Here is a 15,153-nt window from a genome sequence, read left to right as displayed (position 1 = left end):
GTTTTTTTTATTATATAGAGGGGAATGCATAGTCCCTCCCATTGAATCACTGCTGTGCTGGCACCCCTTCTTGTTGCATGCGCAGGAGGCAGTGCCTGGAGCCGCCTGCGCGAGAGTTCTACGTCTGCTTCCATGACTCGGTGTCAGAGAGCGCCGTGGAGCTCGCATTCAAGCTGGCGTTCGGTGTCGCCATATGACCGGCTGTATTGATCGTAAACGAATATCAGTTCCTCCAAATATGTGTAAAGTAGCAGGGTTACTGTTGTGACCCCCAGTGTGCTGAGCAACGCATGAGGTAGCTGCACAGATGCGTTCACTTCAGTAGCCTTAATTTACTTGTGACAGGCTGCAGGGACAAGTCTCCTCCAGGAACAATCATTGTATTCCACAGCTATGCAGAGCAGCCAATCTTTTGGCACGAAATGGCTCACACCGAATGACTCGGCTATTATGTCATCAAAGTGCTTGATAAGACACTGGAAACACTTTAATAAGTCACCTGATGCCTTAATTATTGCTATATATTTTTTAAAATATAACATGTTGAAGTAGTCGGATTATTGTGTGACCCTGTGTGATAAGAAATGTACCAAGGAACACTGCAGATACGTTCAGTAGCCTTGATTTAACAATGCGATAGCCCACTAAGACAAGCCTCCTTTGTAAGGGAGACCTGGTAAAAGCAGAAGACCAAGGAGAAAAAAAAAACCTCATTCCACTTTAACTGTTCCGATTGGCATTTAAATGTTCATTCGTTTATAAAGAAAAAAATGTAGTACTGATGTGTACGTAATTAAGTTATTTTTTTCATACTACTGAGTAGGTCGTTGTTTATTGTTGAACAATAACAAGTGCTAGTATACATGAAGGTTTTTTGAAACAATTTTATTGTCCCGTATCTCCACCCAGTTTGTGTAACGCACTCAACAGGGCAAAGTGATGTTCATTTCAAACTCGAATTAAAAGCCCTCCTAAAACAGTATAATTCTTCTCACTTGACAGCAATCGCACACAGACACCATCACAATGAAAGTTGTCAAACATTGATAGTAAATGTCTCTGCCTGCTTACTAAAATATTTTTTTTCCAGGATACGAGAGGTTTTACATAAAACGTACGAAATTCCCCAACAACCAGTGTTAATTCAAGTCACAGTTCCCTTGTTAAGAGCCTACACACATCTGCAGGCTCAGATAGATGTTTTGGTGCAATGCACAGCTTATGTGAAAATTCGCAGTGTGTTAAATGAAATGGAAGGCTGTTTAATAAACAGAGACAAATACAAGAGAGTAATGGATCGTCACGTCTGCAAGGCCACAGCAAGGCTTTGAGCCAAACCAGTTTGTTTTGCATCTTATATATTCAGCAGCCTCACATTTAGCAAACAGGTCCTTTCAACCCTGCTGTAATTATCAACTAACCATAGAATACTGCACACCTCAAAGGTATGAAACAATTAACAAACATTAATATGGTGCTGTCCAACTAAAGCATCCAACACAACTAAACTTTTCTTAGGTAGATTTATTATTGCTTTATATGCAGTTTTTCATGCATAACTTAGTTATTGCTCTGCATTTTCTACAAAGATCAGTGCAGGGGAGTGGGAAGAGGGTAAATTAAGCAGGCGAAACAATTTTTTTGTTGTATTTTGAGGAAACAGTACGATGAGAGTTAAATACCGAGAAGCAGGATTACATGTGACTAGACTTTTAGGACAATCCCCACAACCGCAGACCCCCTCGTGCTGGTGCTGTCAGAGTCTCATAGAAAGCTCCACATCAGAGAGCGGGGGGGGGGGCAGAATTATTCCACGCACTTACCGAGGGCACCACACAGCCCCCTTTCCCTCCGCTTCACTTCTTGGGCTGGCGGAGAGCCTGCATGTAGGCCGTAAGCGACTTCTGGATGGAATCCTTGGAGATGAAGTTCGCAAAGTTTGAGATGTCCGAATCACGCTGTGCCAGTAGGTGGTCGATGGTCGTCTTGCGCATCATGGACTTGGTGATCTGCCGCGCGTGGTCTGGGAAACAATCATGTACAAATTTTCATGCAGGCATTGGAGATGTGGTTGAATCAGCTTTTGGTATATCAATGTCAAGTCAGCACCAGCTAAAGCATTTTGCATGAGTTGCTCAATTAAAATAGATGATCACACTCAATGCAGACTGAATAATGTGTGCGTATCGATTATTTGACATTCGTATATGTTGTAGTGGACCTGTGTTTTCCATAGCAGACGGCAGTGCAACAAAATACATTGTTGTACTGTACTATGCTCCATGTCAATGCTCGTTACCTTCAACTCACACTAACCAGTGTGAAGTGTGGTCAAATAACCCCATGAGCTCCACAGCATGGGGAGGCCCTTATCTAACAGTGGATTGAGAAGGTCTGTATGCAGTAACTAGATGCGCTGCATTCACCACAATTGTAATTGTATTTAAATTGTTGAATCGTGAAAATTCAGCAAATCGCAAGGGACGAGGGTCAGCCATTGCAAGGGTAACATCTACCAATCCAGTTGTACCCTGAGCTACAGAAAGTCCTATCATACTTTACAGTCAATATTAGCTTCGTGCCACAGTGTCCAACTTGGCAGGTACTGGTAATGAAGGCAAAAGTCAGTGACCAACAGCACGCTTGAGTGGAAACCTATGCCCACACAACCTTATATTTCCGTGTGTAATGGTGCAACTGATGTCCGACTTATTTCTTATAAAGTTTTTGTGAAACACTGATGTTTATTTTTTTTCCTTCATGAGTTTATTGCTCAACGTGTAATCATGCAATTAGACTTCTTGCTTTCACTACTGCTGGTGGAGGGGCCTCCACTAGAAGGAGCTTTGGAGGAGCTCTTCCATTCCAATTCATTATATACATATATAAAATGGTATATATAATGAACACAATATATTGACATGTACGATAACATGTAAGCATACATTTATATCCATAAGAGTTATTTTTGGGTTAGATCGCGTAAATAAATGTGTCGTTAAAATCCGCCACCACCCGACATAGCCAACGAGTAAGGGTTGTCATGTCAACAGAACATGCCAATTTGTCACTAGTGCAGCACACCGGTGTGTTGGAGAGCTAAGCCACAACATTTACAATCTGAGTACGACGTTTCGCCAGCAATTACAACTAGCTTCATCAGGCGACAGCCAGATTTGTGGGGAAGTCTAACTATTTTGTTCCTTATAGAGAGGCGTAGATGTGGTGACCACGCTTCTCCGCTCTTGCGCAACGTGGAGGGTGGATTACATTATGCATGCGCATTATGCGAGCCGTTTTATCTTGTCCTTCCTGTCCATTGTGTGTATTAAAATAGCCCTACCAACGGTAATCCCTATTGAAGTATGGTGGCCTGTATAGGCATGCATTTAAACAATGTATTATTTCATGATTCGCTTCCACGCAGCACTAAGTTGGCAGCTATCCGAACGGTTACAATTATTTTTATTTTCAATTTAGATAGATTCTCTTAATTATGTTCTCTAACAGGGCATTAAATGCGAAAACCAAATCAAATAACACGAGCATTGAAACTGCCCAAGTAAGTAAAACGATGAAAATACTGTACATTGCGGGAGGATCTGATAAACTAGCCAGATGTTTGGAAAAACAAACATCCGAGTCAGATTTAGCACGGTACATAAAATACAGAAATTAATATCTGGTACAAAAGATGTATTACCGAAGCTATCAACAGATTAACTGCACTTGTGGCAAATGCTATGTTGGGCAAACAGGACGAATGATTATCACGAGACTAAAACAACATCAGATAAATATTAAATACTCTCAAATACAACTGTCAGCAGTCGAAGAATACGTGTGCCAACAAGGACACGCAATTGTTTTTGATGTTGAAATTCTGTGCAAAACTAGCTACTACTGGCCAAGACTAATTAGAGAATCTATGGAAATTGAAAGAAATAAAAAGTCATTTTAACCGTTCGGACAGCTACCAACTTAGTGCTGTGTGGAAGCGAATAATCAAATAATACACGCATGCCTATACAGGCCACCATACTTCAAATAGTGATTACCGTTGGTACGGCTATTTTAATACACACAATGGACAGGAAGGACAATATCAAAGGGCTCGCATTATGCGCATGCATAATTTATTATGTCCGCCGACTCATTAATCCCCCCACCCTATCTTGTGCAAGAGCGCAAGATAGGGTGGGGGGATTAAGTATGATCACCACATCTACGCCTCAATATAAGGAACAAAACAGGTGGACTTCTCCACAAATCTGGCTGTCGCCTGATGAAGCTAGTTGTAATTACTGGTGGAACGTCGTACTCAGTTTATAAATGTTGTGGCTTGGCTCTCCAACACACCGGTGTGCTGTACTAGTGACGAATTGGCCACATTCTGTTTACGTGACAACCCTTACTATTTGGCTGTGTCGGGTGGTGGCGGGTTTTAACGACACATTTATATATTTATGTCATCTAACCCAAAAAAACCTCTTATGGATGATATAGGGTGAAAGCCTACGTGTTAAACTGACTAACCCATATATTTATATATACATACAGTGAGGGAAAAAAGTATTTGATCCCCTGCTGATTTTGTACGTTTGCCTACTGACAAAGAAATGATCCGTCTATAATTTTAATGGTATGTTTATTTGAACAGTGAGAGACAGAATAACAACAAAAAAATCCAGAAAAACGCATGTCAAAATGTTATAAATTGATTTGCATTTTAATGAGGGAAATAAGTATTTGACCCCCTCTCAATCAGAAAGATTTCTGGCTCCCAAGTGTCTTTTATACAGGTAAACGAGCTGAAATTAGGAGCACACTCTTAAAGGGAGTGCTCCTAATCTCAGCTTGTTACCTGTATAAAAGACACCTGTCCACAGAAGCAATCAATCAGATTCCAAATTCTCCACCATGGCCAAGACCAAAGAGCTCTCCAAGGATGTCAGGGACACGATTGTAGACCTACACAAGGCTGGAATGGGCTACAAGACCATTGCCAAGCAGCTTGGTGAGAAGGTGACAACAGTTGGTGCGATTATTCGCAAATGGAAGAAACACAAAAGAACTGTCAATCTCCCTCGGCCTGAAGCTCCATGCAAGATCTCACCTCATGGAGTTGCAATGATCATGAGAACGGTGAGGAATCAGCCCAGAACTACACGGGAGGATCTTGTCAATGATCTCAAGGCAGCTGGGACCATAGTCACCGAGAAAACAATTGGTAACACACTACGCCGTGAAGGACTGAAATCCTGCAGCGCCCGCAAGGTCCCCCTGCTCAAGAAAGCACATATACATGCCCGTCTGAAGTTTGCCAATGAACATCTGAATGATTCAGAGGACAACTGGGTGAAAGTGTTGTGGTCAGATGAGACCAAAATGGAGCTCTTTGGCATCAACTCAACTCGCCGTGTTTGGAGGAGGAGGAATGCTGCCTATGACCCCAAGAACACCATCCCCACCGTCAAACATGAAGGTGGAAACATTATGCTTTGGGGGTGTTTTTCTGCTAAGGGGACAGGACAACTTCACCGCATCAAAGGGACGATGGACGGGGCCATGTACCGTCAAATCTTGGGTGAGAACCTCCTTCCCTCAGCCAGGGCATTGAAAATGGATCGTGGATGGGTATTCCAGCATGACAATGACCCAAAACACACGGCCAAGGCAACAAAGGAGTGGCTCAAGAAGAAGCACATTAAGGTCCTGGAGTGGCCTAGCCAGTCTCTAGACCTTAATCCCATAGAATATCTGTGGAGGGAGCTGAAGGTTCGAGTTGCCAAACGTCAGCCTCGAAACCTTAATGACTTGGATAAGATCTGCAAAGAGGAGTGGGACAAAATCCGTCCTGAGATGTGTGCAAACCTGGTGGCCAACTACAAGAAACGTCTGACCTCTGTGATTGCCAACAAGGGTTTTGCCACCAAGTACTAAGTCATCTTTTGCAGAGGGGTCAAATACTTATTTCCCTCATTAAAATGCAAATCAATTTATAACATTTTTGACATGCGTTTTTCTGGATTTTGTTGTTATTGTCTCTCACTGTTCAAATAAACCTACCATTAAAATTATAGACTTATCATTTCTTTGTCAGTGGGCAAACGTACAAAATCAGCAGGGGATCAAATACTTTTTTCCCTCACTGTATGTTTAAATGACAAACACTAGCAGGCCTGCCACACATTCTCCACAAGTCTTCAGCATACTTTTGGTGTGTTTAGCTACATTACAATATACTTCAATTGTCATTTTGTGAGTCAGTTTGTCAGTCACAGCACTAAATTGATTACGTTTTTGTCACAGATTTGAGAAAGGACTCTATTGATCGTAAGAAGCCAGGGACGTATGGTATTTATGATGAGCTATGTAGGTACAAAAAAACACCATGTGAACCTTACGACAATGAATCGTCACATATACAATTTCGGCACCAGCAAGCCCAACGCTCAGCAGCACTCTGAAAAGTCCCCACAAGAAAGCGGCTTTTCCCGCTAAACTGCCGCCTGTGGCGCAGGAAACCCCCTCCCCCTCAGCGTGGGACTTGCAAGGAAAGCGTGGAGTGGCGTTCCCACCTGGGATCTTGAGCCAGCGAGCCATCTCGGTGCGCGCCTCCTCAAAGACCGTCTCCTCGGGCACGGTGCGGTCCACCAGCCCCACGTGCACGGCCTCGGCGGGCGAGTACATGAGGCCCAGCTGCAGCGAGCGCTCGGTGACGCGCGTGCCCACCACGCCCATCATCGTGTCACGAAACCTGGCATGTGCACCACACGTATCCCCACCTCCCGGTTAGCACGGCTGGCTACGTACGGTGCGAAGGAAGTTCAATATACATGCGGTCGTAGAGATAGAGGGTCGCTGTCAGGAGCGTGGATTAAGGCCATGATGCACTCGGGCAGGGGCGCAAAACATTTTTCCTCACTGAAGGCCCGGATCGGGCTTCCAAGTACCATTTGGCAGCTATGCACATTTAATAACACCTCAACATTAGGCGGTATGCGATAATAATGTGCACTTTAATCGAGTATAAAGAGGCCGTGCAGTGATAAAGGTAACATGTATGTACAGCCATTCTGTTGATCCACTCCTGGGTTAGCGATTCCCTACAGTGTCGGTCATTAGGGTTGTCTGACCATGCTTCACGAAACTTTGACCACGCCAGGACTGTATACCTCAGTAATGGAATGATGCCTCAATCAAAGACCAAAGGACTTATTAATTATCGACATCCGTGACCTGGAACGCCTTGTCCAAGACGGATCAAAGTGGAAATGTCCTAGCTTTGGCTTATGAGCCTGACAGCACGGAAAGACAGAGACCAAGAGCATCTTGTCATGCGCCGAGCGGCTAGAGGTTCGTACCAGAATGGCGCGACGATGCCGAGCTTCGTCTCGTTGAGGCCGATGGAGTACTTGGGGTTGTCGGCCATCAGGCGGTAATCGCAGCACATGGCCATGAGGCAGCCGCCTGCTGGACTCGAGCCCTGATGGGAGAAACCACGGCTCAGCACATTATCTAATGACAAGTTACAAAAACGTAAAGCAAACGCACGGATTCTGTAATGCTCAGAAGTATTTAATTGGCAGTATGGAAGCCGGTGGGTAGCTGTCAGGACAAAAATGCCTTTGCATATATGCAAACAGTTATTTCTGCTCTGATTTGTAACTCCACGTTTTGGGCACTAACCCTTTCGTAACTATGTCTTTTTTTCAATAGGTAAGTGTGTCATAGCAACACATCTTTAAACTGAAGTTTCATTCATATTGGAATTATCTGTTATGGATAGACCCGCAGATAGACCAATCTGCCACCACTCCCTTGTGTACGACGCTACACTTCATAGGTGCTCGCAAAAAGAAGTTGCGTCAGTAATCTATATGGCTGTGCGGAGGATCTTTGTCTTTGTTGGTGGTGTTCTGAAAGGGGGGTGGGGGGGGGGTGCTGGGGGGTGAGGGCAGCGTACGTTGATGGCGGCGATGGTGACGAGGCTGGAGCCGTACAGCTTGAGCCACATCTCCTGCACGGCGCGCCAGAACTCGCGATAGTGCTCCGTGGGCTTGCCCATCATCTCCGACACGTCCAGGCCCGCCGAGAAGATGTGCGGATGTGCCTGGACACCGCAGCACACCCCACACGACGCAACGGTGCCAAGATTACCCCTTTTCCATTGGCACGTCCCAGCCGAGCCAGCGTGAGGTCCTCACAGTAAAGGCGATTTTCCATCGGTGAGATACGGTGCCGAGTCGATACCAAACTGTGACATGCTGGCCTCACAAGACAGAATCTGGATCGGGGCCAAGCAGGGCCAAAGGTGAGGCGAATGACGCAAATACACTGAGGAAAAATAACCGCATCATCTATAAGCATCTAAACCCGTTCTTTGAGTGTGATGTCAATGGCACGGTTCGGCTTCTGCAGTGAAAAAGTGGTGCCTCCTGAGCCATGTGACTGTACTCTGCCATGTGGGAAGCTGCAGAAAGGAGGACTTAGGGGCCATCCATTTAGTACGTACGCAAAAATCTGTCAAAACCTGACCCCCCCTCCCTGTATGTACGCGTACCTTTTACACACCCCACCCCCCCCACCTGCCTACGTACACTTGACGCACCCCCCCCCCCCCGAATCCTAAAGAACGACTGATATTTAATCCACGCAGAAACGATCAAGGATTAATAATATTAACGTGTTTAAGCAAACAGTCCACTTCTGGACTATCTAACTCATTTGAAGGTCAATGTAGACAAATGATTATCGAGGCTTCACCCCCCCCCCGCCCCCCGTTTCCTATGCGTACGTACATTGTCAGTAGACCCCCCCATATGTAAGCGTACGCATTTGGGTTAACCCCCCCTCCCCCCTCCATGCGTACGTACTAAATGGATGGCCCCTTAATAGAGGAAAGAGTAGCTGAACAGGAAGCGATTGCCATAACCAGAGACAGCGAGGAATGTAAAAAGTGTGTCCAGTCTCATCATCAGCCGCCAAGGAAATTACACATTGCCCACCTCACTATAGCAGTTGCAACATTGGCAGAGAACACATTCGGTCACAAACTCGCAAGAATGCACGGCCTCGTTGCGTCATAGGTCACGGCACCGAGGTCATGATGACGCCGCGGCAGCTCGGGTTCATCTCCAGCTTATCGAGGCCGATGGCGAGCTCCGTGAGCAGCTCCAGGCTCAGGCTGTTGACGGGTGGATTCGACAGTTTCAGGACCGCCACTCCTGCCAGAGGACAGAGATTCGCCGTTTGCCTCCAAAGCGCCGATTCTTTCCAAGTAAGGGGTAAACGTTTGAGCTAAGGTACAATATATTGGAACCTTGTTTTACCGGCGTATTACTTGCTTGGACACATGAAAAAGAAACGTGACCATTTATAAAGCGTTGAGAGACGAATGGTTGAAATTACACAGAGACAGAAACACATGGATTAGAGAACATGAGCAGGTTGAATCTTGACTTAAAAGCTTACATGACTGCAGGAATTCATACTCTCTGGGTCTTTTCGGTAAAGTCACGTAGATATTTTTCTATCTACCGAAAGACCCAAAGAGTATGAGCAGGTTACAACATACTTTTCATTAAGGAAAAGTGGACTTGGGCAGGAAATGTTACTCGATGAGATGATGGCCGATGGTCAAGACTATGTATAGAGTGGCGGCCAAGGCAGGGGATGTCCACTATGAAGATGGAGCAAAGAAATGTAGCAAGATGGATGACTCTCGGGACCCATGTGAAACGGTGAGAGATTTGCAAGGTCTTCATCCAGCAATGGAGTTTGATTTTTTTTATTTTTAATCACAGCTGCTGAGCACATGCCCAAAGCACCAAGCAGCAAGCAACAAACAGTCATATTTAAGGTGCAACATATAGGAGTTCATAGGTTTCTTTAATTGAAAAGGTTACACGAATTCTGGAAAATAAATAATAGAAGGGAGTAAGAAAGTTGAGCGGTGAGAGGAAAGAATCAGAAAGAGAAGTGTTGTGACCAGCAGTGTGCTGGTTGTACACAGCATGGATGAGATGAACACAGTATGCACGATCGTGGTTGATTTTGAAGATGATATTTCACAACAGTTTTTCGCGCACCAAGGCTGCACGACAAGAGGCCAGCATTTGCGAATCTCACCGGTCTTGTCATCCATGTCAATGGAGAGCTTGTCGCTGGACGAGTAGTGCCGCACCTGCGCGTGTGTCCTCCACGCCACCGCACCCTCCCGGGGCCACCGCGCCGACGACCATGCCGCCACGACACAGGATGATGGCGACGGGCAACCGGTGGCCACGCGGAGACACGCGCCTGTCCAGGAGGGGGGAGCGCAGGAACAGGGAGAGGTGTCGGTTGAACAAGGCAGACCAGACCAGCCACTTATCCAATCCAATCTAACTGTGTCTGCTCTGATTTGGAACTTTGTAAATAAAACAACTCCAAATTATAGTCCGTTTGTGGGATGGAGTGGTGGCGCAGTGGTTAGTGCGATTCGCTATGAACCCAACCATCTGAGTTCTATTTCCGAACATGCTTATCATCGACCAGCACTGACCAATATGGTAAAGTATGGTCAAACAACAACCCCCAAGACGTATGTATGGCTGACAGGCCGTGCGGATTCCTTCGATAATTAAGAAATGTTGACATTCAAGCATTGATATGTGACACTCTCCATTTTGACTGGGTTTCGGTGAACAAAATTCCAGTTTTTCAAAGTGCTTGGACATTTTAAGAACCAATTGCTAAAAAACATGTACAAGCATGTCCTATTAAAAAAAGTTCAGAATAAACGATGATTGTCGCCCATGGTTTGATCCGAACATTTCTGATTTAATGAAAACAACAGACATAGCCTGGAATAATGCAAATACATCAAACAACCTCCATTATTGGATGGAACACTAAGGAATAGATGTACTCGCCATGTAAGCAGAGCAACATTTTCATACTATCATCAAACTCATCTAAATTCACAAAAAAAGATCTCGTCCACAAATATTAAAATGACAAAGGGCGTTCCATAAGGTTCCGTGCAGGGTTCAATTCTGTTCACCTTATATCTAAACAATTTTGGACTAAAATCAAATCATTCAGAATTAAACCTCTGTGCTGATAAAACTTTTAATTGCCATCACTAAAATTGCTCCTAAATCCCCCCAAAAATCTAGATCACGCACTCTTTTCTTGAAACAAAAATAGTTTTATTCCCTTCACCTAAGACGAATATCAGAAACAACATGACTGAACAAACAGTGCTTCAAATACTTGGGTTTACTGATTGATTAAAAACTTACATTCCAACACCATATTGATCTCATCTTGGAAGAAAAAAAATAGTTTTCATACAGAAACACCGTTTTCCCATTGGATTGCACCTCCAAATTTCTGAAGCTATCATTATACCACTTTTTGACTACTGTGACGCTGCTTACAGATCAGCTACTAATGAATCACTAAACAGACTAAACCCGCTTTCTCATTCTGCTCTTTGTTTTGCACCATACCGGACCCACAATAATGACCTCTACTTAAAATGCAATCTCACATCACTTGATTCAAGAAGAAATATACATTGGGCCCTAATGGACATCTGTGTTTTGATTCTGGGTAAATAAAGGGCTGTAAATTACATTACGACCATGCTACCTGCATAATGTTGTTAAGAGATTGAGACATTTCCATAGCAGTAAAACATCTCCCCATGTTAGAGAGCGGCACCTAGAAGATCATGTCACTCAACTAATGTTGACGTACCTTCACGAAGCAGTACATCTCACATGCTATGCCATATCTGTCAACCCATACGGTTTACCCGTATTCTTGTACAGGGGAATTGAGTCCAGGTCCATACAGCGTACAGCCGTTTCAATACGGACTAAAAATACCCATAATTAGTGTCTATTTGTTTGCGTTTCTCCCTTGTGATGGGACTTTGTAGAATGAAAGTTGAGATTTATAAGGGCACGGGGTGACCAATAAGGTCGGAATTGGTCTGTAATAAGGTTGGCACTTATAAGGGGTTGTCAGGTATGCATGCTATGCTCTCGAGGCGTTTGTCACCTTGAAAATATATTTTTTCCGACCCTTTCCTGTTTACTCGAATACGTTCCATAAAATTTCAACGTTACATAATCTCTATTACTCACACAAGGACAGCTTCACGGAGTCTTAAAGACTTATTTTCAGGAGGGTCTTGCAACTGGAATGTTTGGTCAATTCCATCCAGTGTGTGTTTGGCACGTGGACGAGTATCCGGCATAACGCAACACTGCCATCTCTTGGCCAATTCGAAGCCCCATGCCTACAACACCTGACAAGCCTTGATGACCACCCATCCAAGTGCTAACCAGGCTAAAATCTGCTTCGCGTCGGCGATACGGCGAGTTTATTAAGCTTTGGTTGTTATTCGTACAAAGTTTAGGTTTTATTTTTATTTAAAGTTTTCGTGACTGCAGGGATTCATATTCTTGGTTCTTTCGGTAAAGTGACGTAGAAGGGAAACAATAAAATAATAAAAAAAAATTCTCACGACGTTTCGACTGCAACACAAGCAATCATCATCAGGTGATTGCTTGCGTTGCTTGTGTTGCAGTCGAAAACGTCGTGAGAATTGTATTGTTTTATATTTTTATTATTTGGTTGTTTCCCTTCTACGTGACTTTACCGAAAGAACCAAGAATATAAAGTTTAGGTTGTCTATTGCATTAGTGTGGGGGTGGGGGGCTAAAACTCCCTCGGGAAACCCAGTGAAACGAGAAGACATCGCCCACCCAAAAACACGTGGACCTACAACCTACTTGCTTTATTGCAACCAATGCCCAAATGAAAAGTTTGCCAACGCAAGTGCGGTTCAGGGCCGTCGGTGACACCTCGTCACCCACAACCTTTGCCTTACATTCACCAGCCAGCCAGCCACGCCTGCTCGAGCCAACTAAACGCTGCGACCTCGGCAAGCGGTCACCTGTCTGCAAGCCTGACAAGACACCTCAACAGACAAAGATCCCAGCCGTATATAGCCTTAACAGACTGCTGGGGCAAGTGCTGTGAGCGAGAGAGCTTTAACAGGCGCACACGGACACACACTGCGAGTCTGCCATGAGCTGAGCAGGGGAGAGAGGACGCCAGATGCACGTTGGTGGGGAGGAGAGGAGGGGGGAGGGAGTGTTACATTAACTCCACGCCCAGCCGCCTTTGTCTTCCCACTGCTGATGTGTTTTTGTTGTTGTTTTTATACCGCGCCAAGGTGCAAATTTAATGCTGAGTTGACTCTTCAGTTTCAGTTTTCAGTGTATTTATTTTGGTATAGCCCTGTGAGCCATTCGGCTCTTGAATCGGGTGCCACCACAACAAACAAAAAAAACCAAAAACACGAACAAGAAAAACATCTTAAAGTGACTATGTGTGACTGTGCAAAAAGAAAATCCATGAGAAAAAAAACATAAAATATTCCTGAAAAAAATCACCGTACACCAACGCTGTGTGCAAAAAAATCCCAGTGGGATGCAAGTCAAACAACAACAACAACCACAAGACAACTTAGATTAAGGCCGTCAGTCTAACTCCGTACTACAACAAAACAAACATGTCCAAACCAAAAAACGTTTTCCAAATCACCAAAAAAATAAAGCCATAATTGCAACGTCCCTGAGACGACACCCGCCACCGACGTCGTGGCCCTGGCCCGGGGAACGAACTGGGGCTGTGGCAGGGCTGTGGCAGGGCTGGGGCTGTGGCAGGGCTGTGGCTGTGGCAGGGCTGTGGCTGTGGCAGGGCTGTGGCTGTGGCAGGGCTGTGGCTGTGGCAGGGCTGGGGCTGTGGGGGGGGCTGTGGCTGTGGCAGGGCTGGGGCTGTGGCAGGGCTGTGGCAGGGCTGTGGCAGGGCTGTGACAGGGCTGTGGGGGGGGGGGGCTGGGGCAGAGCTGGGGGGGGGGGGCAGGGCTGTGGCAGGGCTGTGGCTGTGGCAGGGCTGGGGCTGTGGGGGGGGCTGTGGCTGTGGCAGGGCTGGGGCTGTGGCAGGGCTGTGGCAGGGCTGTGACAGGGCTGTGGGGGGGGGCTGGGGCAGAGCTGGGGGGGGGCAGGGCTGTGGCAGGGCTGTGGCAGGGCTGGGGCTGTGGGGGGGCTGGGGCTGTGGGGCTGTGGCAGGGCTGGGGGGGCTGTGGCAGGGCTGGGGCTGTGGGGCTGTGGCAGGGCTGGGGGGGGGGCTGGGGCTGTGGCAGGGCTGGGGCTGTGGCAGGGCTGTGGGGCTGTGGCAGGGCTGGGGCTGTGGCAGGGCTGGGGCTGTGGCAGGGCTGGGACTGTGGCAGGGCTGGGGGGGCTGGGGGGGAGAGGGCTGTGGCAGGGCTGGGGCTGTGGCAGGGCTGGGGGGGGACAGGGCTGGGGCTGTGGCAGGGCTGGGGCTGTGGCAGGGCTGGGGGGGAGAGGGCTGTGGCAGGGCTGGGGCTGTGGCAGGGCTGGGGGGGGCTGGGGGGGAGAGGGCTGTGGCAGGGCTGGGGCTGTGGCGCGGCTGGGGCTGTGGCAGGGCTGGGGGGGGGGGACAGCGGCAAGAGGCGACACGAGGACGAAGAGACACAACGGCACAGGTCGGAGCAGCCAAAACAGCGTCGAGTAACAAGCCGCAACGTGCTCACCGGCGACTCCGCGTTGGCAAGTGGACACTCGCAAGTAGCCGCGCCGGTGCTTGTGTGTGTGTGAGTGTGTGTGTCGACTAGCTTACGACTATCCCAGCTCACACATTCACTCGAAGCGATACACACCGACGTGAAGAGAGATGATCATCACCATCAAGCCATCATCATCACCGCTGTCACGAGTGCGTCTCTGTAGCTTACCCAGGCCACGACTTGTCCTCAGCAGCAGCGCAGCCATGACCTCACTGTCCCGGCCTGATGATGATGAAGATGCTGAACACGTTGGGAACCCCCCACCACCTCCCCCCCCCTAGCGGCAGAATTGTGACATGGCAAGCAAACAGGACGACCTCTTCTTCTTTGGTTCTTTCGGTAAAGTCACGTAGAATGAGAATAAAATAATAAATTGATAAAATAAAATAACACAATAAAAATTCTCACGACGTTTCGGCCAACAACACAAGCGGCCTTCATCAGGTGAAGGGACGAGACTGTCTGGAGGACAGCGCTGGAGCGAAGAAGATGAATCC

At 46.7% G+C, this 15,153-nt stretch overlaps 2 protein-coding genes across 5 annotated transcripts in view; one reads left to right on the top strand and one right to left on the bottom strand.

Annotated features, from left to right (window-relative positions):
* The window catches only part of INTU (inturned planar cell polarity protein), a 43,393-nt gene extending 40,656 nt beyond the window's left edge, over positions 1 to 2,737 (top strand). For all 4 annotated transcript variants that reach the window (XM_032960871.2, XM_032960872.2, XM_032960873.2 and 1 more), the window contains one exon: positions 86 to 2,737. In XM_032960871.2, coding sequence (XP_032816762.1) covers positions 86 to 197 — 112 coding nt within the window. In that variant the 3' untranslated portion in view covers positions 198 to 2,737. The remainder of the gene's footprint in view (positions 1 to 85) is intronic.
* ECI1 (enoyl-CoA delta isomerase 1) lies at positions 1,510 to 14,952 on the bottom strand. Its single transcript, XM_032960892.2, has 7 exons — positions 14,825 to 14,952; positions 10,135 to 10,305; positions 9,103 to 9,230; positions 7,970 to 8,116; positions 7,368 to 7,489; positions 6,582 to 6,760; positions 1,510 to 2,023 (listed from the first exon to the last, which is right to left on the bottom strand). The coding sequence occupies exons 1-7, from the start codon at positions 14,859 to 14,861 to the stop codon at positions 1,857 to 1,859; spliced, it is 951 nt and encodes a 316-aa protein (XP_032816783.1). The 5' UTR covers positions 14,862 to 14,952; the 3' UTR covers positions 1,510 to 1,856.
* Between the last annotated feature and the right edge of the window lie 201 nt (positions 14,953 to 15,153).

Source organism: Petromyzon marinus, chromosome 26 (genome assembly GCF_048934315.1).
Source record: "Petromyzon marinus isolate PM22_M1 ecotype Great Lakes invasive population chromosome 26, UKy_Petmar_22M1.pri1.0, whole genome shotgun sequence".
In the NCBI taxonomy this organism is placed as follows: Eukaryota; Metazoa; Chordata; class Hyperoartia; order Petromyzontiformes; family Petromyzontidae; genus Petromyzon; species Petromyzon marinus.
This window is presented reverse-complemented; position numbering and strand designations above follow the sequence as displayed.